The following is a 27863-nucleotide window of genomic DNA, read 5'->3' as shown; positions in this document are numbered from 1 at the left end:
CTGAGTGGGAGTTCATTTAATAATTTGATTAGACGAACTTAATTATCATGAACTTAGTCTAAAATCTTTACAATATGTCTTGTAGATCAAATGGCCCACGTTGTCCTCAACTTCAACGCGTTCCTAGAGAAAACCAAGCTGAAAGACGATGGCAGCAACTATACGGACTGGGTCCGGAACCTGAGGATCATCCTCATAGCTGCCAAGAAAGATTATGTCCTAGAAGCACCGCTAGGTGACGCACCCGTCCCACAGAACCAAGACATTATGAACGCTTGGCAGACACGTGCTGATGATTACTCCCTCGTTCAATGCGGCATGCTTTACAGCTTAGAACCGGGGCTCCAAAAGCGTTTTGAGAGACACGGAGCATATGAGATGTTCGAAGAGCTGAAAATGGTTTTTCAAGCTCATGCCCGGGTCGAGAGATATGAAGTCTCCGACAAGTTCTTCAGCTGTAAGATGGAGGAAAATAGTTCTGTCAGTGAGCACATACTCAAAATGTCTGGGTTGCATAACTGCTTGACTCAGCTGGGAGTTAATCTCCCGGATGACGCGGTCATTGACAGAATCCTTCAGTCGCTTCCACCGAGCTACAAGAGCTTTGTGATGAACTTCAATATGCAGGGGATGGAAAAGACCATTCCTGAAGTATTTGCAATGCTGAAATCAGCAGAGGTAGAAGTCAAAAAGGAACATCAAGTGTTGATGGTGAATAAAACCACTAAGTTCAAGAAAGGCAAGGGTAAGAAGAACTTCAAGAAGGACGGCAAGGGAGTTGTCGCGCCCGGTAAGCAAGCTGCTGGGAAGAAGCCAAAGAATGGACCCAAGCCTGAGACTGAGTGTTTTTATTGCAAGTGAAGTGGTCACTGGAAGCGGAACTGCCCCAAATACTTAGCGGACAAGAAGGCCGACATCACGAAAGGTATATGTGATATACATGTAATTGATGTGTACCTTACCAGTACTCGTAGTAGCTCCTGGGTATTTGATACCGGTGCGATTGCTCACATTTGTAACTCAAAGTAGGAGCTGCGGAATAAGCGGAGACTGGCGAAGGACGAGGTGACGATGCGCGTCGGGAATGGTTCCAAGGTCGATGTGATCACCATCGGCACGCTACCTCTACATTTACCTACGTGATTAGTTTTAAACCTCAATAATTGTTATTTAGTGCCAGCTTTGAGCATGAACATTGTATCAGGATCTCGTTTAATTCGAGATGGCTACTCATTTAAATCCGAGAATAATGGTTGTTCTATTTATATGAGAGATATGTTCTATGGTCATGCTCCGATGGTGAATGGTTTATTCTTAATGAATCTCGAGCGTAATGCTACACATATTCATAGTGTGAATACCAAAAGATGTAAGGTTGATAATGATAGTCCCACATACTTGTGGCACTGCCGCCTTGGTCACATAGGTGTCAAACGCATGAAGAAGCTCCATGCAGATGGACTTTTAGAGTCTCTTGATTACGAATCATTTGACACGTGTGAACCATGCCTCATGGGTAAAATGACCAAGACTCCGTTCTCAGAAACAATGGAGCAAGCAACCAACTTATTGGAAATCATACGTACTGATGTGTGCGGTCCAATGAGTGTTGAGGCTCGCAGTGGCTATCGTTATGTTCTCACCCTCACTGATGACTTGAGTAGATATGGGTATGTCTACTTAATGAAACACAAGTCTGAGACCTTTGAAAAGTTCAAGGAATTTCAGAGTGAGGTTGAGAATCAACGTGACAGGAAAATCAAGTTCTTGCGATCAGATCGTGGGGGAGAATACTTGAGTCACGAATTTGGCACACACTTAAGAAAATGTGGAATAGTTTCACAACTCACGTCGCCTGGAACACCTCAGCGTAATGGTGTGTCCGAACGTCGTAATCGCACTCTATTAGATATGGTGCGATCTATGATGTCTCTTACCGATTTACCGCTATCATTTTGGGGCTATGCTTTAGAGACTGCCGCATTCACTTTAAATAGGGCTCCGTCAAAATCCATTGAGACGACACCATATAAATTATAGTTTGGGAAGAAACCTAAGCTGTCGTTTCTAAAAGTTTGGGGATGCGATGCTTATGTCAAGAAACTTCAACCTGAAAAGCTCGAACCCAAGTCAGAAAAATGTGTCTTCATAGGATACCCTAAGGAAACCATTGGGTATACCTTCTACCTCAGATCCGAAGGCAAGATCTTCGTTGCCAAGAATAGATCCTTTCTAGAGAAAGAGTTTCTCTCGAAAGAAGTAAGTGGGAGGAAAGTAGAGCTTGATGAAGTACTGCCTCTTGAAGCAGAGAGTAGCGCAGCTCAGGAAAATGTTCCTGTGGTGCCTGCACCGATTAGAGAGGAAGTTAATGATGATGATCAAGATACTTCGGATCAAGCTCCTACTGAACTTCGTAGGTCCACAAGGACACGTTCCACACCAGAGTGGTACGGCAACCCTGTCTTGGAAATCATGTTGTTAGACAACGGTGAACCTTCAAACTATGAAGAAGCGATGGCGGGCCCAGATTCCGACAAATGGCTAGAAGCCATGAAATCCGAGATAGAATCCATGTATGAAAACAAAGTATGGACTTTGACTGACTTGCCCGAAGATCGGCGAGCCATAGAAAATAAATGGATCTTTAAGAAGAAGACAGACGCGGATGGTAATGTGACCATCTATAAGGCTCGACTTGTCGCTAAGGGTTATCGACAAGTTCAAGGGGTTGACTACGATGAGACTTTCTCACCCGTAGCGAAGCTGAAGTCCATCCGAATCATGTTAGCAATTGCCGCATTCTATGATTATGAGATATGGCAAATGGACGTCAAAACGGCATTCCTTAACGGCTTTCTTAAGGAAGAATTGTATATGATGCAGCCGGAAGGTTTTGTCGATCCTAAGAATGCTAGCAAGGTGTGCAAGCTCCAACGCTCAATCTATGGGCTGGTGCAAGCATCTCGGAGTTGGAACATTCACTTTGATGAGATGATCAAAGCGTTTGGGTTTATGCGGACTTATGGAGAAGCCTGCGTTTACAAGAAAGTGAGTGGGAGCTCTGTAGCATTGCTCATATTATATGTGGATGACATACTGTTGATGGGAAATGATATGGAATTCTTGGAAAGCATAAAGGCCTATTTGAACAAGTGTTTTTCAATGAAGGACCTTGGAGAAGCTGCTTATATATTAGGCATCAAGATCTATAGAGATAGATCGAGACGCCTCATCGGTCTTTCACAAAGTACGTACCTTGACAAGATATTGAAGAAGTTCAATATGGATCAGTCCAAGAAGGGGTTCTTGCCTGTATTGCAAGGTGTGCGATTGAGCATGGCTCAATGCCCGACCACGGCTCAATGCCCGACCACGGCAGAAGATATAGAAGAGATGAGTGTCATCCCCTATGCCTCAACCATAGGGTCTATTATGTATGCCATGCTGTGTACCAGACCTGATGTAAACCTTGCCGTAAGTTTGGTAGGTAGGTACCAAAGTAATCCCGGCAAGGAACACTGGATAGCGGTCAAAAACATCCTGAAGTACCTGAAAAGGACCAAGGATATGTTTCTCGTTTATGGAGGTGGTGAAGAGCTCGTCGTAAAGGGTTACGTTGACGCTAGCTTCGACACAGATCTGGATGACTCTAAGTCACAAACCGGATATGTGTATATTTTGAATGGTGGGGCAGTAAGCTGGTGCAGTTGCAAGCAAAGCATCATGGCGGGATCTACATGTGAAGCAGAATACATGGCAGCCTCGGAGGCAGCACAAGAAGCAATCTGGGTGAAGGAGTTCATCACCGACCTAGGAGTCATACCCAATGCGTCGGGGCCGATAACTCTCTTCTGTGACAACACTGGAGCTATTGCCCTTGCCAAGGAGCCCAGGTTTCACAGGAAGACCAGGCATATCAAGCGTCGCTTCAACTCCATTTGTGAAAGTGTTCAAAATGGAGACATAGAAATTTGTAAAGTACATACAGACCTGAATGTAGCAGATCCGTTGACTAAACCTCTCCCTAGAGCAAAACATGATCAACACCAGAATTCCATGGGTGTTCGATTCATCACAATGTAACTAGATGATTGACTCTAGTGCAAGTGGGAGACTATTGGAAATATGCCCTAGAGGCAATAATAAAATGATTATTATATTTCCTTGTTCATGATAATTGTCTATTATTCATGCTATAATTGTATTATCCGGAAATCGTAATACATGTGTGAATACATAGACCACAACACGTCCCTAGTGAGCCTCTAGTTGACTAGCTCGTTGATCAAAGGATAGTCATGGTTTCCTGACTATGGACATTAGATGTCATTGATAACGGGATCACATCATTAGGAGAATGATGTGATGGACAAGACCCAATCCTAAGCTTAGCTCAAAGATCGTGTAGTTCGTTTGCTGTAGCTTTTCTGAATGTCAAGTATCATTTCCTTGGACCATGAGATTGTGCAACTCCCGGATACCGTAGGAGTGCCTTGGGTGTGCCAAACGTCACAACATAACTGGGTGACTATAAAGGTACATTACAGGTATCTCCGAAAGTGTCTATTGGGTTGGCACGAATCGAGACTGGGATTTGTCACTCCGTATGACGAAGAGGTATCTCTGGGCCCACTCGGTAATGCATCATCATAATGAGCTCAATGTGACCAAGGGGTTGGTCACGGGATCATGCATTACAGTACGAGTAAAGTGACTTGCCGGTAACGAGATTGAACAAGGTATTGGGATATCGACGATCGAGTCTCGGGCAAGTAACGTACCGATTGACAAAGGGAATTGAATACGGGATTGATTAAGTCCTCGACGCCGTGGTTCATCCGATGAGATCATCGAGGAGCATGTGGGAGCCAACATGGGTATCCATATCCCGCTGTTGGTTATTGACCGGAGAGGCGTCTCGGTCATGTCTGCGTGTCTCCCGAACCCGTAGGGTCTACACACTTAAGGTTCGGTGACGCTAGGGTTGTAGAGATATTAGTATGCAGTAACCCGAAAGTTGTTCGGAGTCCCGGATGAGATCCCGGATGTCACGAGGAGTTCTGGAATGGTCCGGAGGTAAAGATTTATATATAGGAAGTCCAGTTTCGGCCAGCGGGAAGGTTTCGGGGGTTACCGGTATTGTACCGGGACCACCGGAAGGGTCCCGGGGGTCCACCGGATGGGGCCACCTATCCCGGAGGGCCCCATGGGCTGAAGTGGCGTGGGAACCAGACCCTGATGGGCTGGTGCGCCCCACCCAAGGGCCCAAGGCGCCTAGGGTTGGAAACCCTAGGGGGCCGTTGCCCCCCGAGGGGGCATGCGCCCCCCTAGTTGGAAATCCTAAGGGGGCCGTTGCCCCCAGGCCCCCCCCCTTTAGATGGGATCTCCAAGGGGGCATGCGCCCCCCCTAGCCCCTATATATAGTGGAAGGGAGGGAGGGCAGCCGCACCTTGCTCTTGGCGCCTCCCTCTCCCTCCGTAACACCTCTCCTCCCCGCTTGTGCTTGGTGAAGCCCTGCCGGGATCCTGCTGCATCCACCACCACGCCGTCGTGCTGCTAGATCTTCATCAACCTCTCCTTCCCCCTTGCTGGATCAAGAAGGAGGAGACGTCTTCCCAACCGTACGTGTGTTGAACGCGGAGGTGCTGTCAGCTCGGCACTTGGTCATCGGTGATTTGGATCACGGCGAGTACGACTCCATCATCCCCGTTCACTTGAACGCTTCTGCTCGCGATCTACAAGGGTATGTAGATGCACTCCTATTCCCCTCGTTGCTAGAATACTCCATAGATTGATCTTGGTGATGCGTAGAAATTTTTTAATTTCTGCTACGATCCCCAACATACACAACAGCAGTACTTTGATGTAAGAACATGGTATGATAGATAGATGCAGTGTATTCTAGATACAGAAAGGCATGTCATATGCACATGTATAACGTATAAACTCAGCAGGTGCAATTTAATCAAAATAGAAAAAATACAGGCTAGACAACATATGCAACATGAAACCAATTATCACACTGTCAACTCAGGGCAAGCACCTGCGATGGTGGAGTACGGGAGATGAACTCATCATGTAGACTTGGGACTTCAACTTCATTAGCAGTAGCAGTGGCAAATCTAGAGAGTCTCTGTTTGCGTCGGTCCGGAGGACCACCAACATCCCCTAACTTACTCTTTTCCTTCCTATTATCTGATATTGCCTTACAAGAAGATGAATAAAATTAGCTTTCATAACTGGTTGATGCATGATACAGACAAACACTACTTTGATGTAAGGCAAGCACAGGATAGGAGGATGGAATATATACAAAAAAGATAGCATTGCATATTCACACGTACGATAGGAGGATGGAATATGTATGAAAAACAGTAAACAGAAGGCATTTAAACAAAATTAGAAGAAATGAAAGCTAGACACCATATGAACGTGCAACCAATATCACTCTTTCAGGTAAAAAGTGTCTCGCCGTAAGTGCCATTTCAAGAAATTAGAAGCAGTACAAGCTAGAAGACAATGCAAGATGCAAGATGCAACCTACATCACACTCCCAAGTTAAATGTGTCTTATGGGTAAGTGATCGTTGCAGGTATAAGTTGCAAGCTACGCAGCTGCAATTCAACAAAATCAGAAGCAATACAAACTAGACAACATACGGAACACGCAAGCACATATAACAGTTCCAAGTTAGAGCAAGCACCTATTATGGTGGAGTAGGGGAGATGTGCTCATCATCTACATGTATGTTCTAGAAACAAAAACACGTGTCATATTCACAAGCATTATGTGAAAAGTAAGCAGATGCAGTTCAACAAAGTTAGAAGCAATACAATCTAGACATCATACGCAACATGCAACCACATATAATAGTGCCAAGTTAGAGCAAGCACATGTGATGCTGGAGTAGGGGAGATGTGCTCATCATCTACACAACTACGTTGACTGTCTAGCCTTGCGTTGTCTTGCGAATCTTGTTGGGAGGATGGCGGAGTAGAATCTGTAGAGACCCTCTGTTTCAGTTGCTTGGAAGGACCACCATCATCCAGTGCCTTACCAATTTTCTTCCGCTTTATTGATTTTTCATTGTGAGGTCAAACCAACAAGAAAAAGGAATAAAATTCGCTCTTCGAAACTCATTCATGCATGATACTGTTGAACACTACTCTGATGAAAGGCAAAATCATGATACGAGGATGAAATATGTATGAAAAACTGGACGGCTTGACATATTCACACCTATGATGTGGTAACTAAGCAGAAGGCACTTCAACAAATTAGAAGCACTGCAAGCTAGACACCATATGGAAGGTGCAATCAATATCACTCTGCCAAGTTAAAACTGTCTCGTCATAGGTGGCGTTCATCAAACTAGAATCACTACATGCTAGAAATCATATTCAAGACGCAAACCAATATCACACTGCCAACTTAAAGGCGTCCCATCATAAGTGACTGATGCATGATACACAAGAAGAGTAGTTTCATGTAAGAACATGGTGTGATAGACAGATATAGTATGTACCAAAAACTGGAAAGCGTGTCATATTCACACGTATCATGTGTAAGCTAAGCAGATGCAGTTTACACTAATTAGGAGCAATACAAGCTAGACATCATATGCAACATGTAACCAGATATCACATTGCCAAGTTAGAGCAAGCACCTTGGATGGTGGAGTAGGGGAGCAGAGACTTAAAACTTTTAATGCACTAGCAGTACAAGGAGAATCCATACAGATGCTCCGTTTACGTTGCTGTAGAGGACCACCATCATCGCTTTCCTTACTCTTTTCCTTCCTCTTTTCTGATTTTGCCTTGTCAAGTCAAACCCACAAGAAAAAGGAATAAAATTTGCTCTTCAGAACTCATTGATGCATGATACTGATGAACACTAATTTCATGTAAGGCAACCGAGATAGGAGGATGGAATATGTATGAAAAACAGGACGGCATGACATATTGACATGTATGATGTATAAAGTGTAAACTAAGCACAAGGTGTTTGAACTAGTTAGAAGCAATGCAAGCTAGAAACCATATAAAAGATGAAACCAATATCACTCTGCCAAATTAAAAGGGTGGCCTAACAAATGTATTTGACCAAATTAGAAGCAATACATGGCAACAGGCTAGAAATAATATGCAATATGCAACAAATAAAGGTGTCTCATCATAAGTGATTGATGCGGGATACAAAAGAGAGGTAGTTTCATGTAAGAACACGGTTAACAGATAGATGTACTGTGTACCAAAAATAGGAAGGCATGTCATATTCACAGGTATAATGTGTAAACTAAGCAGATGCAATTTACCCTAATTAGAAGCATTACAAACTAGACACCCTATGCAACATGCAACCACATATCACACTGCAAAGTTAGAGTAAGCACCTGTGATGGTGGTGTAGGGAAGTGTGGTCTTCAAGTACAGAGCTACGTTCAATATCTTCATTTAGGCTTGTTGTTTCTTGAGAATCATGTGAGGAGGATGAAATTGCACTCTTTATAAGAGTAGCGCGTCTCATACTAACCCACGGGCGTGACTGTTTCATCATAAGCGATAGATGCAGAATACACAAGAACAATAGTTTGATGTAAGAACATGGTGTGATAGGCAGATGTAGTATGTACCAAAAACAGGAAGGCGTATCATATTCACATGTATAATGTGTAAGCTAAGGAGATGTAATTTAACAAATTAGGAGCAATACAAGCTAGGCACCATATGCAACATGCAACCAGATATCACACTGCCATGGTAGAACAAGCACCTGGGGTTGTGGAGTAGGGGAGATGAGATTTGGAACTTGCACTGCAGTAGGAGTAGCAAGAGAATCTGCAGAGATCATTTGTTTCGGTTGCTCTAGAGGAGCACCATCATTCCGTGCCTCTGTCCTTTTAAATTTTGCCTTGTCAAGTAAACACACAAGAAAAATGAATGAAATTCGCACTTCCAAATTCGTTGATGCATAATACCGACGAACACAATTTCTATGTATGGCAACCACATTGTAGGATGATGGAATATGTATGAAAAATGCTAAGCAAAAGGCATTTCAACAAATTGGAAGCAATGCAATCTAGACACCATATGAAAGATCCAACCAAAATCACTCTACCAAGTTAGATGTGTCTCATTATAAGTGGCACTTCAACAAATTAGAGGCAATACATGTTTGAAATGATATGCAAGATGCAACCAATATTACACTGTCAACTTGAAGGTGTCTCGTCAGAAGTGATTGATGATGGATACACACGAAAAGTAGTTTGATATAAGAACATGGTTAATAGAAAGACGTAGTATGTACCAAAAACAGAAAGGCGGTCATATTCACAGGTATAATGTGTTAATTAAGCAGAAGCAATTTACTCTAATTAGAAGTATTACAAGGTAGACACCATATGCAACATGCAACCACATATCACACTGCCAAGTAAGAGCAAGCACATGCGATGTTGGTGTAGGTGAATTGCGGTCATCAACTAGAGAGTTACGTTGACTATCTTTATTTAGCCTTACTATTTCTTAAGAATCATGTGAGGAGGATGACACTGCACTCTTTAAACGAGTAGCGCGTCTCACAGTAACCCACTGGGGTGACTGTCTCATCATAAGTGATTGATGAGGGATACAAAAAAGTATTAGTTTGATGTACAAACATGATTAATAGACATATGTAGTATGTATTAAAAACGGGAAGACATGTCATTATCAAAGGTATAATGTGTAAAGTAAGCAAATGCAATTTAACCAAATTGGAAACAATACAAGCTAGACACCATATGCAACATGCAACCACATTTGACAGCACAAAGTTAAAGCAAGCAACTGGGTTGGTTGTGTGTGGCAATTGAGATCATCAACTGCAGAGCTACATTTACTGTCTCCATCTGCTGACACTACACCCTTTAGAGCGCTGAAACGCTTAGTGCTTATCTTCGAATGACACTAGAGCGACTTCTGTCTTTTCTTTTGTGTATTCATCAACACTGCGTCAGAGTCTGAAATACCCATGCATAAAGAAACAATAGTGCGAGTACGGATGAAGTGTGTGCACAAGTAGTACAGTGTAAAAGTAGCAGATAGCAGGTCAGTGAGAAATAAATGACGGGAGACATATGATAGCTCTACAACATGCATGGCCCACGAAATTACTAGATTCTAGGATTTTTGAAATATGAGCACAGTAATGACTGGGAAATGCAGATGCTCCTTCAGCACACCACAAGGTGTGGTCCTATCAAAATAACAGTCGACTGGAAATAAATAGGTCAATCTATTTTTTTCTGCGTTGTCCGATGTACAAAGAACGGGCAGATCACCTTCATCTACCTCCAGCCAGTCAGTGTTACAATCTTCCTTGAAACGCCAACGACCACCGGCCCAGTCCCATGCCTCCGTCCTCCCCTCGACCTCACCGCACCGCCGTGCTTGGCACCGCACCCGGCCATCCCTTCAAGCCCCGCCGACCTCCAGATCGGGCGCAAGTAGCTCCTGCGCCCCACATCCCTATGATACACACCGATGCGCCGCTTCCCCGGCGAACGGGCGAGCTAGGTGCTCTGCGCGCCTAAGCGGGTGCTGCTTCTTTTAATTGTGATTCAACTGACCCTGAATTGAAATCCAGGCGGGCTACTGACCTCTAGGCAAGATGAAATAGTAAATGGGAGGAAACCTTATGCATTTAATATCACGAAGAAGATGCAGTAAGAAGCGCTCAACTAGTTGCGAAGGGACGCAAGGAGGTGGTCGCGCGGGGATGGGGGTGGGGGGGGGAGGAACCGACGGTTGGGCATTTGCGGGTGGCTGTCAGTTTTACATCTAGGGTGGTCAGCTGATGTTTTTTTGCATCACTTAGTGATGCATTTTACATCCAATGTAAATTCAAATGTAATAAAATACACATCTTCACCATTCGTTTCATTCATTGGAGAGACGTTTTTAGTCCAAATGATGCATATTTCGGTTATTTATACATCTACATCATCTATCGGCCATGGAACTATGAAGGGATGAAAACCAAAGCTAATGAGTTGACAAAGGAGTTTGTGCTCCCAACCACCGCTCCCCCGCTTGAAGATCATGCACGCATGACTCACACAAACAATCCTCGAGGCGGCAAGAAATGTGCGTTCCTAGCGCCAGCAGTGGTCCGGTTCGTTGATCCTTCGCCACCCTTCTCCTCCCCCCAGCTAGCCACGGCACACATCACGGCATCTTCTCGCCCACTTTTCCAGTGGACAACTACTGGCACCATCGGCCAAGTCCTTTTCCTATCCTACCAGAACAAAAGCCAAAACAAACCACTGCGCACGCGACACACAGACACGCGGGGCATCACCGGAAGGCGGGCCCACAGGTCATGCATGCCCTCACGCTTCCGTCCGGGACCACCTCCGCCGCGCGGCGCAGGCACCCCATCCACGTGGGCGAGGATGCGGTCCACCTGTCAGCGTGACGGCGCGGCGGCTTTATCTACCCGTCCCGTCCGGCCCTCACTGTGTGTGCCATCACTCCCCTCTTTTCCTCGCTCGCCGTTCCCCGTGAGGTGATTGGCAGATTGCTCCTCCCTCCGCCGGGATCTCTCCGTCCCCATGGCCGCGATGTGTAGGGCCGCCGCGAAGCAGCTCGTCGACCGGGCCGTCGGATCCAGGGCCGCGCATGTAAGTTTTTTCGCTCGGTTTGATTCCTGCAAGTTTCGGTTGCTGAAGAAGTGCTGCGGTTGGCTGACGGGACTCTGAGGAATGCCGTGTTTTGATTTCTGTCTTCCCGTGGCTCAGACGTCCGCGGGCAGCAAGAAGATCGTGGGCGTGTTCTACCAGGCCGGCGAGTACGCCGACAAGAACCCCAACTTCGTCGGCTGCGTTGAGGGCGCCCTCGGCATACGCGACTGGCTCGAGTCCAAGGGGCATCACTACATTGTCACCGACGACAAGGAGGGGTTGAACAGCGGTCGGTACCCAACACCATCCCAATTCTTATCATGTTTTTTAATTTCCTATAATTTATTATTAGTTGTTAACGATTCTGTAATGCAATTCATGTGCTTCTCTGTTCGTGAATATATTGTACTATACATCAGATACAAATCTCAAAACGCTAAGCGAAGTGAACTTGGCAGTACTTGGCAGAACCTGTATAGAACTCTTTACTGAACAGATATGTAGTAGTGTTTTACTGAACAGATATATATATCAATTCTGAATTATCTGGGTTACTGTGTAGTCTATAATGCTATGAGTAATCCGACTGCTCTGTTTTTTTAGCTGATGGTAGCGAAGAGTAATTTTCATCTGTTCCGTGTGAAAGGGGAGATTTGCTCCTTATTTAGCTACGCAGCATGTTTTTATTTATTTATTTTTGGAATAAGCAGCCGTGTTCTGATGAATCGATTGACAGACAATTGATGGTTTTCTTCTAGTTTATCACAATTTCCCAAACTAACTGGAAGTATCCAAATCATGTGAGCTGTGCTGCAGGATCAGTTCAAATGCTTATATACATTCCAATCTAGCTTGTATGTTTGAACCCTGTATAAGTGCTTGTATGTTTGAACCCTGTATAAGATGAAATTACTATGATACATATATTATTAGATGGTTTTATATCTCTGATTATTGTTATCTGACTCTTAACTTGTGAATAAATGATTGCTGTTCTTGTCCCCAGAGCTGGAGAAGCACATTGAAGACATGCATGTTCTGATAACCACCCCATTCCACCCAGCCTATGTTACTGCAGAGAGGATCAAGAAGGCAAAGAACCTTGAGCTGCTTCTCACTGCTGGGATTGGATCGGACCATATTGATTTGCCAGCTGCTGCTGCTGCAGGCTTGACAGTGGCAGAGGTCACTGGAAGTAACACTGTCTCTGTGGCAGAAGATGAGCTCATGCGCATCTTGATTCTGCTCAGGAACTTCTTGCCTGGCTACCAACAGGTCGTTAAAGGTGAATGGAATGTTGCAGGCATTGCCCATAGGGCTTATGATCTTGAGGGGAAGACCGTCGGAACTGTCGGGGCAGGTCGTATTGGCAGGCTCTTACTTCAGCGCCTTAAGCCCTTCAACTGCAACCTGCTCTACCATGACAGACTTCAGATTAACCCAGAGCTTGAGAAAGAAATTGGGGCGAAATTTGAAGAGGACCTGGATGCTATGCTTCCAAAGTGTGATGTCATTGTGATCAACACACCTCTTACTGAGAAAACTAGGTTTCTATTCATCACACTCGGTTCTTTTCCATTATCTTCTAATTTACAGTTCTCTAAATTCTGTTTGGTCCTTTCTTCAGAGGCATGTTCAACAAAGAAAAGATTGCAAAGATGAAGAAAGGTGTAATCATCGTGAATAACGCTCGGGGAGCAATCATGGACACCCAGGCAGTTGCTGATGCTTGCTCCAGCGGCCACATTGCTGGTACAATTTTTTCACTTAATCAGTCTTATTTTAAGCACTAGTATGCTGTAGGATGTGTATCTAACTCTTGCTGTTGGGGTCTATGAAATACATCGTTTTATTTAGTCTTTCATGCTTTGCATTTATCTGGGGTAATATGATAAAATTTCGAAATCAATATAACATAATGCAGTAATGTCAAGTACTCAATAATGCCAGTTTGTAGGTAACTACGAGTATCTCTTAGTGTTGACAAAAACAAAGGTTGATCTATGCCTCTGTAAATTCTGTTCAATCCTGTTTCTTGCCATGGCACTTGTTTCTTTGATGGCTGTTATTATTGTGTCCTATTGAATTGTGTCCAAGATTAGGAGAATGATGCAGTACCTTATATTTCTATCTTGGGGATTATTTCCTTTTTCTCAAAGTACATCATTCCTGATTTTCAGGATATGGAGGTGATGTCTGGTTCCCCCAACCCGCACCCAAGGATCACCCATGGCGCTACATGCCTAATCATGCAATGACCCCTCACATCTCTGGGACTACAATTGATGCACAGGTTAGCTTCTGTGCTTTTATCTCAGCATTGGGCTTATGGCGTATCGTCATTTACAGCACTTGGTGTTCTGATACCGGACCGTATGCATTAGCAAAGCTATGGACGAATTCTAGTCAGTAGTCAGTTATTCCGAATGGATTCTGCATATGGTAACTTATGTTTTCCTTTCCTTCATAAGTGGAGAATCAACGAATAATCTACATCAAGAGCAAATACATACAACTAAGACAGTAGACCAACCTTAACCATCACACATACGCAGCCTAGATCAGTTTATGCCTGTTTATCCATTACCGTGCTTTGCTACTGACTGTCCTGCCGTGTTTCTGATGTGGATGGCAATTGCTGCAGCTGAGGTACGCGGCTGGAGTGAAGGACATGTTGGATAGGTACTTCAAGGGCGAGGACTTCCCCGCGGAGAACTACATCGTCAAGGAAGGCGAGCTCGCCAGCCAGTACAAGTAGTAACCCAACCCTCGGCGCTGCATGGTAACATATCTGAAGCGAGGTGCGAGAGAAGAAACCATTGTGTTGTTGTATGAGTGTTCTCTGAGAATGGAAATAATGGATGTCTGCGTGGGGTTGCGACCATGCCAATGAATAAAAAAGCTTTGGAATCAAGCTATCTGATTGTGATGTGTGTACTGCTAGTTTTTCTTTTTACTCTTAGTTTTGTGTATAGAGCATCTATAACCGGACACCGTATCCGCCCCAAACGGGCTGCCCGGTAACTGACCGGACATAGAATTGTCACCCAACCAGACATGGCAAATCCAGCCCAGACACACGGACTGACTGGCAACTCCCATATCCATCCCATATAGGGATGCCTGGACGCACCCGCCATGTCGGATTTGGTCCACTGTGGCCCATCCGATCCAACATATATTCAACTCTATCCGCACTCCGGGCGAAACCTTAGCTGCACTCCACTCCACATCACTCACTTCCCATAGTATCCAAGCTCCTCTCCGGCGAGTTCCGGCCTAGTCCTTCATGGAGGGCACTGGATCCGGCTCCGAGATATCTGGATCCGAGGATTGGGTTCTCATCTCTTGCAGTCCCGAGGAGTAGATGGTCGTCTGTGCTGCTCTCCAACGCTCCCGTGAGGAGTGTCCTCCTGCGGTCTTCATCAATCTGGAGGGATTTCATTGGGCGCTAGGGTTCCGTTGATGTAGTGTCATGAGCTTAAGCCGCTTAAACCCTTGTTTGCGCTTCAAATGCCAAAGTTCAGAGTTGAAGATGGCAGATAGTCTCCTCGAGGTTGGTGGCGAGGGCGAGTAAAGCTTCGAGAGTGATCTTCGTATCCACAACTATCTTCTTCTCTATCTGCATAAGACGCACACGCAAAAAGTGAGGTGAATAAGCAAAGCATTTGCATGTTGTGCCTCAAGTTTCCTGGCATGTTCTTTACTTTTGCTAGGATGTGCTTTCTGAAAGACATTAGGGTCGGCGAGTACTTTTTGTGTCCACCGTGGTTTTTTTAGCCTGAGAGGTTACCAACGGTGGCGTCTAAAAGTGCACACCATTGCTGGGGGTGGGGTGGGGGGGGGGGGGGTATAAGAGCATGGTTAATAGCACAACTAGCTATAAACCGCCGCTAGGTCACATAAAGCCTTCGCCCACATAGTAGGTTGGCTTTTACATTGGATGAAAGACTGACTCTAATAAATAATTAGACGTTTAATACTTGTATGTGCATATCACCTATGGTGATCCCGTGTAAGCTACATCTGTGTGGCCATTTCAATCAGCATGTGTATGCCATTCACGAAACTGATTAATATTCTCTTTTTTTGCGGGGAACTAATTAATATTCAACCAACTGATTAATAAGCAAGCAACAAACAGATGCGCATAGCACCATGACACCACACTTAAACATTACATGAGTCTTTCTAATGAAGCATTAACCAAACATAAGACTAAATAAGACCCCCAACAAACAAGATATTAGTTTTGATCTTGATGACGATAATCAACAAGCTGATGGCACATAGCACTATGACATCGACATTTAGACATTACACCGGTCTTTATAAGAAGACAATAACCAAGCATAATATTAGATAAGATCTCTGGCAAACAAGCCATTAGTTTTGATCTTGATGATGATAAGTTGGAACTTCAATAGAAACGAGTGGCTAATCCATCTGCATCAACAATCTCTAGCCACTATATGGAAAAAGGAGATGGTAAATATTTCAACATGGATGCAGTGATGATGAGATGATGATGGCATGCTCATGACAGTAAGTAGTGGCATTATGATTCATTATCGAGTCAGTCGTAGGCTCGTAGCATGCTCAACTTATTCCTTATGTACACTTCACAGAATCTCACTTCAGGTCATACACATATGGTTGCTCATATGGTTCTTAGCTGGAAGTACATGTAATATTTTCTTTTACTCTGAAGCTTATATAAAACTATAAAAGAATCATATAAGTTGTTCTGCTAGTGTAACAAAGCAAACTTTAGTTACTTCCTCAGCTGAATTGGCTACAATTGTCAACTGGGCTGATTTGCTCACACAAGTGTCCTAGTTGTGGTACAGAGGAAGATTTACATGGTATTTAGCTCTATTGCCCCTCCAACCAACAACCATATTCCCCTATTTTAATAATTACTAATGATGCACGCGTTCTTTTGGAGCGCTGACCCATCTGCTTGATTTGATGCCGGCGGCGGTTCTAGGGTTGGTGAGGTGTTGATCTAGGGGTGATTTGGAGGCTTTAAAGCTTCAATCTTTTTGGCGTGCGAGAAGTGATTTGGGGGCGAGGCAGTGGAAGATTTGGCGTGTGGGGGAAGGAAGAAGCAGGGAGGCGCACCAGATCGGGAGCGCCGGCTCTAGCGCTCACATCGAGCTGCAAGCAGACGGTTGTTCTTCGAATTTTGCGTTGTAGCCTGGTGATAGACAAAGTGCCGGCTTCCTTCTCTCTCCTCCCTTCTCTTCCCTCCAGCTAGGATTTTTCTCACGAGGAACAGCATGCAACCAGCTGACTAGGCTCTATTGTACCTGCCCTAATGTGGCGGGTGGAAGGAAGGGCCCGCCACTGGTATTTGCAGAAGTGGTGGGTTGCGCAGAACGCCCACCACTACTCACGTATTACAGGTTGCGGGTTAGCAGTGGCAGGAGCCCTTCACAGCCATGTCCGTCACTGGTGGGGCTTTTGCACTGCTAACCTGTTCTCCATTAGTGTATTGTCGTGGTTTTTGTAAGTTATGTCGATGATATGGGCGCTCCTTGCCCATCACTAGTATCTACTACAACCATCGGTGGAGGCAGCACCAATGTCACACTTTTCTTAGCCCTTACCATACCATTCACGGGCACTCGTCTGGACTGATAAAAGGGGTAAGAGAATTTCACATAATAGGCTTTGGTGCCACTTTGTAACAAAAGCCAAATGGTCAAACAATACAAGGTGATGAGATATGTGGCCTTCTTACACAAGTGATAAAAGAAAGCAGACTGCACAAGCAGAAAACTGCCGACAATGCATTGCTGGACGCCGCTAGCGTGCCACCGAGCAAAAGCACAAGAGTGATAGAACCACAACTAAAAGCGACCAAGGCAACAAACAAAGAACGAACTCACGTCTCCTGGATGAAACCATCAAAATTTGGCGCAACACCCCCACCGAACTGTCGCCGAGAAGGTTCGCTCCTTACTGAGAAGCACCACACCCTGCCGGCGAGTAGAAAGGACCGAGATAGCGGCACAGTCACGTGTATAGGGGAGGAGGCAAGCAATACCGCAAAACACCGAAGCCGCGGATACTTCAAGCCGCGGCCTTCATTTCACCGTAGAATAATTATATTTCTAACTTATTCAGCCGAAAAAAATATTTCCTTCAACAACAAAAATGGCGAACGTAGTTACAGAGGGGCCTGAAAAGTAAAACTTGGATGCATGACAAGCATTCTACGTCCCTATCCTCGTAAATTTACTTGCACAAGTGGCCACAAGCACCAAATCACATAATCCATGCAACCTTAGCGGCTTGGCCAGTTGCACAAGTGGTCGGTAGCCCCACTGTCATGTTTCATGCATGTGCATACGCCAAATTGATGGGCCTATAAGAAGAGAAGTCTAGGTCTTTCAAGAAGGAAAGTCTACTTTGCTTCACGAGTATGAAGAGGAAGGGAGGAGACGGAGAGGGGACGAACATGGTGTTCGGCATGAACGATGCGCGGAGGAAGGCGAGTGGGAGGATCGAGGTGGAAGATCTATGCTCCAAGCTCACGTCTCTGCTTCCCCAAGACTATCGGCTGGGTGCCTCACAGGTACGTAAAGGATATATTAGTTCACAAATTTTGTGCAAATTCATAGTTAACTGGCATGCGAGAATACACACACTTGGATTCATAACTGCTAGAAAGTTATGCACGAGTGTGATCGCACCTACTTTTCCTCTCATGGTTCATGTCTTTTTTGGTATATATTTCTAAGCTGTTTTTCTGTTTTCAAGACATGTTGTTGCCTCTCAGTTCAATGATCAAAATATTGTGCTCGACAGATATGTTGCGTTTTGTTCTCTGGCATTAATAACTGTTGAGTTCAAGATTTGCACACGTTATTAATAACTTGCACTATACCATAAATATGTAAGAACAAGTACTCCCTCTGTTCTTAAAGATTTCAATATGAACTACATACAAATGTATATAGATGTAGTTTAGAGTGTAGATTCACTCATTTCGCTTCATATTTAGTTCATATTAGAATATCTAACAAGAATTATAGCTAGGAAGGGATGGGGTATAAAATAGCATAACTTTCATCCATACAGTTTTTATTTTTGCGGGACATCAACATAGTTAAAGTAGACAAACTATTCTAGATAACTAAGATGACTCGTGCATACATACATAGTTGGATTGCTACTCTCACTTCCTCTCCCGCCGAAAAGGTCTTGCTAAAAATTGAGACATGGAGCTGTTCATGTTTTGTGCTTATGCAAGTGTGGTGTTCATGGGTTGTACTTACTTGAGAAAAGAACATGAGTTAGGCGTCGTGGTACACGACGTACCTGCACGTACGTCCATGCAGGGGTACAGCACATGATAAGCTGCGAATCGGATAGCAAACGGCCATCAGAGGGATCTATCTATCTATCACCCTCGCTGGCGCTATCTATGTCTCACTAGGATACGTACACACGAGTGAAGACATTAACGGCTACGTGCCAAGTATATATGCATCGGAAAGCAACTGCACGCTAGGCAGCAAATCCATCAGGTTATAATTGTACGGCGCTGCTAAAAATCAGTCGACTGAGACTTCATGAAGTCTCAGTCGACTGGCTAGCCGTCCAATCTGTAGCACCTTGTAGATTCGTGATGGGTCACTTTTGTTCTTTGTTTCGGCCTGTTAAGGCGTGGGCAGGCCCGCTTTTGTTTTTCCCCATCGAACTGGTGATCCCGGTACGCGAGCGCTGCTGATGGGCTGGGCTGGGCTGTGTTTTGATGCGGGTCGTTTTTATTTTCTGTGTTTGTTTTGAGGCTGCATTAAAGAGTGAGGAAGGAGAAGCGGCCACCCCGTGGTGATTAAGCAGAGGAAAACGCCAAGTTAACTGCACTTTTTAGTGTTTAATTTCAGTTAGTTTAGTTCTTTTGCTTCTTATTCTGAAATTATTCTGATATAATTGTAGCGCTGTGTGAGTAAGCAACATGAGGTCTTGTCCTGGGACTGATGCTAATTGCATGTCTGCTGCACCGTAGCAGTTTGTCACTGTGCCCATGTATCCAGTAGAGTAGTTAGGATTTTGTATGTCCATACTCCCCCCCTCCTCCCCCCCAACGCCTTCTTTTTCGTTTGTATCAAATATGTGATTAATAGTTTCAAGCATAGAATCGCCCCCATAGTTTAGACCTTATTTTTTTAGGTTTAATTTTTTGTGCGTTCATGCACAATAGTGTCTCTCGCTCACGCGTGTCTATCGGCAATGTTGGTGTGGTGGATTTTTTGATGATGAAACTTGTTTCTTTGCTTGTAGGTAGATTCACTTATCTCGATAAATAAAGCTCCGCTTTTATGTGCCACTGTCAAGTGTCATTCAGATTTTTTCCCTTTTATTGCTATTTATTTTGAGGTTCTTTCCAGTAAAGATTGTTTTGCAACTAGTAGTACTAAATTTCTTTTAGTAGGCCAAGAGACTGAAGATGAAGTGTGTTTCTCCATTGAATTGTACAGCAAGTAGTTTTTTATCAACACCTTTTTTATGTTTGTGCGTACTTATAGATACATTTTTACACCCTCTCTGTACAGAGACTATAGTGCATTTTTTTACACCATATGTTCATGAGTAGGTGACAAGACAGACGTGTGTTTAGGGTTTTTGCTAAGTTGACATTCTTTTTTGTCTTTTAGGATATAAACCTCTGCTAGTTATCTATTTTTTGACACATTTTTTTGTTTTTTTAATCTGGTGAGTGCTATCATTTATATTGTTCTTTACTGGGATATTTTTTGGTGTCTCAAGAAGTGCTTCTCTCATATCCCCTCATACACATTACTAAAGCCATTAGCAAGAGTGATTCAATTCACTTGTTTTGTTTTATTCTAGTCGACATTAGTAGGTCGAAGAATATGATTTTGCTGAAACATTACTTTCGTGAAATCAGATCCATGTTTTTGAAGCTTATCTTTGAACTCAAATCCCCTCAAATGTATTATTGGGCCATAACTAGGATTTGTATAGCCCTTTTGTTTGCTTTACTTGGTTGCAACTCGACTTCCATTTTTGTTGTGCGGGGAGAGGCACCAGTTGCATGTCCCACAATGTGCACGCAACTGCATGTCTTATAACTTGGTATCAACTAGGGGATCTTTGTTTTGTCGCAGGGGGCTACGTCGAGAGAGATGGGACCCAGTTGCATGTCCCACACTAGGCATGCAACTGCATGTCTTATAACTTGTTTGCAATTTGACTTCCATTTTTGTTGTGCGGGGAGAGGCGCCAGTTGCATATGCCACAATGGGAACGCAACTCCATGTCTTCTAACTTGGTATCAACTAGGGGGCCTTTGTTTTGTCAGAGGGGACGACGTAGAGAGAGATGGGGCCCAATTGCATGTCCCACACTAGGTGTGCAACTGCATATCTTCTGACTTGATCGCAACTGCATGTCTTATAGCGTGGTTGCAACACGATTTCCATTTTTGTTGTGTGGGGAGAGGCGCCAGTTGCATGTCCCACAATGGGCATGCAACTCCATGTCTTCTAACTTGGTCACAACTGGGAGGACATTTGTTTTGTCGGACCCTTGTTTTTTCGGAGGGGGCGGCGTCGAGAGAGATGGGGCCCAGTTGCATGCCCGACACCAGGCATGCAACTGCATGTCTTCTAACTTGGTCGCAACTGCATATCTTATAACTTGGTTGCAACTCGACTTCCATTTTTGTTGTACGGGGAGAGGCGCCAGGTGTATGTCCCACAACGGGCACGCAACTGCATGTCTTTGAGCATCGTCACAACTCACAACTACATGTCTTATAACTTGGTTGCAACTCAACTTTCATTTTTTGTTGTACGGGGAGAGGCACCAGTTGCATGTCCCACACTAGGCACGCAACCGCATGTCCTATAATTTGGTTGCAACTCGACTTCCATTTTTGTTGTGCGGGGAGAGGCGCCAGTTTGCATGTCCCATAATGGGCACGCAACTCCATGTCTTCTAAATTGGTCACAACTGGGTGACCTTTGTTTTGTCAGAGGGGACGGCATCAAGAGATGGGGCCCAGTTGCATGCCCCACACTAGGCACACAACTGCATGTCTTATAACTTGGTTGCAACTGCATGTCTTATAACTTGGTTGCAACTCAACTTCCATTTTTTGCTGTACGGGGAGAGGCACCAGTTGCATGTCCCACACTAGGCACGCAACTACATGTCTTAGACCATGGTCGCAACTGGGATGGACTCTTGTTTGGTCGGAGGGGACGCCGTCGAGAGAGATGGGGCCAGTTGCATGTCCCACAATGGGCATGCAACTGCATGTCTTGTAACTTGGTCGCAACTCAAGGGGGCCCTTATTTCGTCGGAGGGGGCGGCAGCGAGAGAGAGGTGTCCAGCTGCATGTCCAACTATACTCATGCAACCGCATGTCTTCTAGCATGGTCGTAACTTAGTGTCTTCTAACTTAGTTGCAACTAGGCGCCTTTGTTTTGTCGAAGGGGCGGCGGCAAGAGAGAGGAGGACAACTAGTCATGCAATTGCAATCGCTTTCCCCTGGAGTATAACTACATGTCTTTTTACAAACATTTTTCGCAACTAGACTTTTTTGCTTGGTCGGAGGGGGGGGGGAGCTCCCCCGTGAATCCCCTACCCTCACTATGTGTCACACGAGCACCATAACACCCACGTTTTCTGCCATGCCTGCAAACACAAATCAAGCACCCGGTCTCACAACCAGTTTGTGTTTTTTTCTTATTTTTTGAAATCATACAATTTTTTCCTTTTCTTCTTTTGCATTTTTTTGTTTTTCCAAGGATGAAGAAAGAAAAAATATTTTTTTTGTGTCTGATTCTGACAACGGCGCTCATTTTCTCATAAAAAGGATCATATTAAAGGAGAGAAGAGTTACTTGTCCAGATCCTCGGACACATTTTTAATGTTGTTGTGAAGGGAGTATGCTAGTAGGCACACAACTGCAAGCTTCGTCCCGACTGCAAGTGCATGTCTTCCAATAGTTACGCAATTGCATATGCGTCTCCTGATTGCAACTCCAACTTAGTACCGTTTTGTCCGGGTGAAGGAAGGCAATTGCAGTTGCTACTATGCACGCAAGTGCAAGCGTCGCCAGACTATAATTGCATCTCTTCAAAGAGAGTGCAACTCTTTGTTGTTTTGTGAGGGATGAGGGAAGATTCAAATCCGTATTTTAAATATTTACCATCAAACTTAATTGTTTTTCTTTTTTCAATATTTGCCATTAGGTGGCACACACGTCGGCCACATGAGTTGCTTTCTTCGTCTACCTAGTTGCACACATGTCAGCCACATGCAATTGCATGTCCTTGATCGAACACAATTACATATTGCACACAATTACATGTCATTCGCATGCAAATTACTTTTTCCCCTTCCAAAATAATATTGATACCCATTTGCACACTAGTCGGACGCATATAGTTATTCGTAGGTCATAGACAATTAAATTGCGCTCTTCTTTTTATTTTGTTTGTTTTTATTTTTTTTCTTTGTTCCATTAAATATTCCTTTATCATTTAAAAATACAAAAAAAATTGAAAAAAAAACAGGATGACAAAAAAAGAAGGAACAGAGCATTAGCAATGCTAGGGTGAAAAATAAGAGCTACATTGTGTTGTGTAGCAATACACCAACGGGACAATGTTCTACCAATTCCAGTAAAAAGCACAAATAAATAAAAAATTAAAAAACAAACACAGGCACAACGAAGAGACAATGTCAATACAGCCCAACAGCAGCCCACGTGGTGAGCCAACGCAGGCCAACACAAAACGAACAGGAAAACTGACTCCAGGCATGCGAACGAATTTAAACGAGCGATCAATTTATTTATGACGTCAGTCGACTTAGACTTCGCGAAGTCTAAGTCGACTGAGATCTAGACAGACCCATAATTGTATGGACATGGTGCGGGCAGAACGTGGGTGTAGGAACCGGCAGAAAACGATCCTTGGTCCCAGCCAGACCATCGAGCACGACCCAGCTATAACTCAAACGCGGAGTATTGTAAGAATAGTCATTTAAAAAAAATGGATATGGTGCTACACCCTTTGCCCCATGTGATAACATATTATATTATGAGACGGAGGGAGTAATTCACAGTCAGTCCGTGTTTCACGGTGCTTGTATATTTCTCCTGGCAGAAGGATGGTTGGGTTAATCATGTCAGTCAAGTACGTGAAGATTTTACAGAACTCTTCTTTGCGTGGCCAGGGTCCTCCGGACATTCCCAGCCAGCTGATGCAGGCCACCGCCTACATCGAAGACCTATACGAGAGAGTCGAAAGGCTGAGGCAGATGAGAGATGACAAAACCCAAAGCCGAAGGATGGCCGGGCGCAGCTGCAGCGGCAGCGTCCTAGACACAGGAGGGGCGGGACCATCGGGTCCTGGGGACGTAACGGTGCAGCTCGGCGGGGCGGCGCATTTCGACGTGAGCTTCACGACGGGCTCCGCGGAGAGAGTCGAGATGCACAGGGTGATCCGCCTGATCGAGCAGGATGGACGCATGGAGGTCGTCGAGGCGAGCTGGTGCTTCGTCGATGGTGGCAAGGTTTTCTACACGATCAAGTGCATGGTAATATTATGCGTCCACCCCAGCTTCGGCATGCATGCTTGCTTGCTTTCTGTTCGGTTGATGATCAAATCTTGTTCCTGCAAATGACACTGTCTTCACTGTGCGTGTGTGAATGTGATATGCAGGCAATGAGCTCTGAGGCTGTCTTGGATGCGTCCATGGCGGCGACAAGGCTCAGGAGGTTGCTGACGGACTCACTTGGTGGCCATGGTGTCTAAGTAAATTAATTGGTCAAGTATTAAGCTCGGCTGGAAGATCTGCAGAAGACCAAGGGGATGGCTGGCTGCGTCTTTGTTCTTCTTAACATAAACTTAAATTGTCACCCGCAAAAAAAAAACTTAAATTGTACCTTGGTACATTGTAATATCATACAGTATGCATGCATAAACACTTTTAATTTTTGAACTACATCCCTTTGCAAGTTGAACCATTGTTCTTGCATAAACATTTTAAATACCAAGGTTTGCATCACCCTCTTTAAGGTTGGCAATCCGAGCGCATCGTCGTATTAATGTCCGGAGAAGGAAGAACCATATTCACCGAATCAAACTCACGAATGGATGGGTTACTGACCATGGCGGAAAAAAAAATCATCCATGACCACTTCTCTATGGTCATAGGGAAGGGAGACACGAGCAATCTTGACTTCAATTGGGAGGAGTGTTGGAATTATATGTCCTGCAACTATATTCAAATTACTTAGAATTGTTAATATTCGAAATACCTCGTATGGAATTATACATGTATTTATACATGGAATTGCTTTACATGTTTAGCATGGAGTTGTTACTTGTTGGAATGTACTTAAGCAATATATGCTTAAGGAAGCTGGTCGATTATCAGTGGAATACAATATACTATTTATATTGAAAAGACTACCCGGATACACTGATGATTGGAAGGAGCTAGATCGTATAGTTAGATTACAGCCCTAATGTTGATCTACGTAATTAGAGGAATTTACACTCTGTTATGGCGCGTTGCTCACAAGCGCGTGCTCCGGGGACACAACGGGTAGAATCCGTTAACAGAGAAATTTGATCGTAGTTGGTAATTTGATCTGGACTCTATCCGAAAAACTAGTTGGAAAGACTAGGAATCTTATCTGTATAAGAGATGGACTCTTTGAAAAGGCAGTATAAGAAGATCCCTATCCCCTAGCCTCAGATATGCGAATTGTGAGCAGCACCACAGATAAGCGCAGAGGAATTAGGGGGTAGACCGCAAACCCTAAATTTCTAACATTGGTGTCAGAGCAAGGTTCGTGGTCTAACCCTGGTACGTCAGGACCTCTGCCGCCGGTGTCCGCGATTGATTCGGCTGTCGTGCAATCACTTCTGCCCGCGTCCGTACTATTTGTTCGCGAGATCAAGTCCCTGGTAAACTTTAGTTGTGCCGGCTGAGGAAGGTAATCGGGCTCCTGTTCACGCTATGATTCACGTGCGTGGCGCGGAAGGAAGGAACTAATTGATCAAGGAATATTGCTCTTTGCTGGATCGGTGATTCTTCTGCCAACCATTAAGCAAGTTCAGGCCGATTGAGGAATTGAGGTATTGGGGTCTACTAATCGATCTTGCTTGTACAATTTTTGCATGGCTGCAGGAAGAAAGTTTCAAATCCTGCGTACGCGTATGAGATTAGCAGTGCTGGACTTGTTTTTTCTATGCGTACGGACCAATCAACAATCGAAGCATCCAGTTGTGCAGATTGTTTGTCCTCTGTGCACGGATCGAGGGAACATGCTTGGAACACAAAATTTTCTTTGCTAACTTGGTCAGATTCGTGCATGTCCAAGTGTATTAAGGACCGGAAATCAAGCCCAGCGTTGCTACGTATTGTGTGCATTGTACAGGAATAAATCAGGCTAGTTTTTTACATGGACCTCGCTGTTGGTGCCTGCTTCGTTTGTCCGTGTACTCGCCAAATCCTCCACCCTGATGACTTTGATGCTACTCCAAAATCTGCACCCGACGACATGTCGAGCCGGACGAGCTAGCTGCTCGGAAACTGCAGGCACGCTACCGCTGCTACCTAATTATAGGGAGATTGGATCAAAACGACTTCCGCGATTCTAATTTCTGCACTGGAACTTGATGACGTATTCTGGAAACCGACATAATACATGGAAACTTTTGGCTCCTCGGAGTAATTCTACATGATTCTGCGCACCTGTACATGCATGCTGTCAGGAAAGGAATATTGAACTCATATGCTACCTAGCATTTTTAATTGTTTTATTAGATTATTGATTAATTTCTTAACTTGTTTGATTGCTAATCTACTGCATGCAAGTCACAACAAGGAAAATATGTCTACTCCTTGAAAGAAATTTAGGAGGACTCCGGACCAAAAATGTGTGGATGAACTGCACCAAGCAAAATGATTACACACTGAAAAGTTGCTATGGTGGAAATATTGTGCGGAACATTATGCATAACTTGCAAAGGGATTTCAAAGAAGTGTTATTATTGAGCATCACTTATTTATGGAGGAAGATAGGAGTCACTCCAAGGACATGGAAATTTGCTCTTCATTTGCCGCGACTTCATTGGCATGCAACAATTTCAATGGAAATGATGTACTTTGAATTGGAAATTATGCCATAAAACTCCTGCATTGAGGAAAACTATTATTGTTATAGGACATATTATTTAACTTCGATGAGAAGGGATTAAATTTATTTCTCCCTCTTGGAATTTATGGATTATGGCATACTATTTGAAAAAGGAAGAGTGGAAATATTGCTCAATGGTTAAAATTAGTGCACTATGGAATTTTGTACAATGGCATCTTCTTTTTTGATGGTCCAATGAATGTTGGCAACCCGAACTGTTTATTTGGGGAAGATAACTCCTTATGGAGGAATACCTACAATGGGAATACATGCTTGTAATCTCAATATTTACGCCATGTACGAATTGGACACATATCTTGGAATATGATTAAGTGGTTCATTAATTCTGGAATTCTAAATTTTTAGTGGGAGGACTATCGTACCGATGAAGCATATATAATGGTTATTTCTGGTTTACACGCCTTCTCATAAGGTGGAAGGAGATAAAAAGTTTCACATCATTTTTTTTCTCTGATATACTTATGGTATTTTCTTTGCACTCCCACTAGAGGCCAGGCTATTTATTTTATCTCAGCATTGATGATTGCACTTGATATGTTATGTTTATACTATTTGAAAATACAAGTCGGAATGTTTTATTGTGCTGGTCACATGTTATACTGAAGTGGAAAATCGGTTGATTAAATAATATCATAGTTTTAACAACTGATTGGTGGGGGAAGTACACTTCAGGAATATATCGTTTGTATGTAAAGAGCATGGAACTATTCACCATTGTAATATACTATACACTCCACAATTGAATGGAGGAATTGAGTGTCTTGTATACTCCCTTTGTTTCTTTGGGAAAAAGCATTGCATACTGTCATTTGTTGATATCATTCTACATCTAGTACAGTCACTTGACTGGAAGGAAATCTTCTATTTTGGCATGCAATTCTCAATTATTACAAAACACACACCAGGAATTTTTCATGGTTATTCTAGTGGATCAAAGGGTATTTCCTTAGTTATCTGGAAAAAAAAGAATAC

The 27863-nt window shown here is 44.0% G+C and overlaps 2 protein-coding genes across 2 annotated transcripts; both read left to right on the top strand.

Moving 5' to 3' along the window:
- Positions 1 to 11490: 11490 nt before the first annotated feature.
- On the top strand, positions 11491 to 14582 carry LOC125521209 (formate dehydrogenase, mitochondrial). The gene is made up of 6 exons (XM_048686268.2): positions 11491 to 11668; positions 11786 to 11957; positions 12675 to 13215; positions 13296 to 13420; positions 13849 to 13961; positions 14313 to 14582. Exons 1-6 carry the CDS (start codon positions 11600 to 11602, stop codon positions 14424 to 14426), a joined length of 1134 nt encoding a protein of 377 aa, XP_048542225.2. The 5' UTR covers positions 11491 to 11599; the 3' UTR covers positions 14427 to 14582.
- Positions 14583 to 18068: 3486 nt separating this feature from the next.
- Positions 18069 to 24737, top strand: LOC125520030 (uncharacterized). The gene is made up of 3 exons (XM_048684818.2): positions 18069 to 18251; positions 23894 to 24256; positions 24382 to 24737. The coding sequence occupies exons 1-3, from the start codon at positions 18099 to 18101 to the stop codon at positions 24472 to 24474; spliced, it is 609 nt and encodes a 202-aa protein (XP_048540775.2). The 5' UTR covers positions 18069 to 18098; the 3' UTR covers positions 24475 to 24737.
- The last annotated feature ends 3126 nt before the right edge of the window (positions 24738 to 27863 follow it).

Source organism: Triticum urartu, chromosome 7A, assembly GCF_056163025.1.
Source record: "Triticum urartu cultivar PI428250 chromosome 7A, HENAU_Tu73, whole genome shotgun sequence".
Taxonomy (NCBI): domain Eukaryota; kingdom Viridiplantae; phylum Streptophyta; class Magnoliopsida; order Poales; family Poaceae; genus Triticum; species Triticum urartu.
Note: the sequence above shows the minus strand (reverse complement) of the source record. Positions and strands in the feature narration are given on the sequence as shown.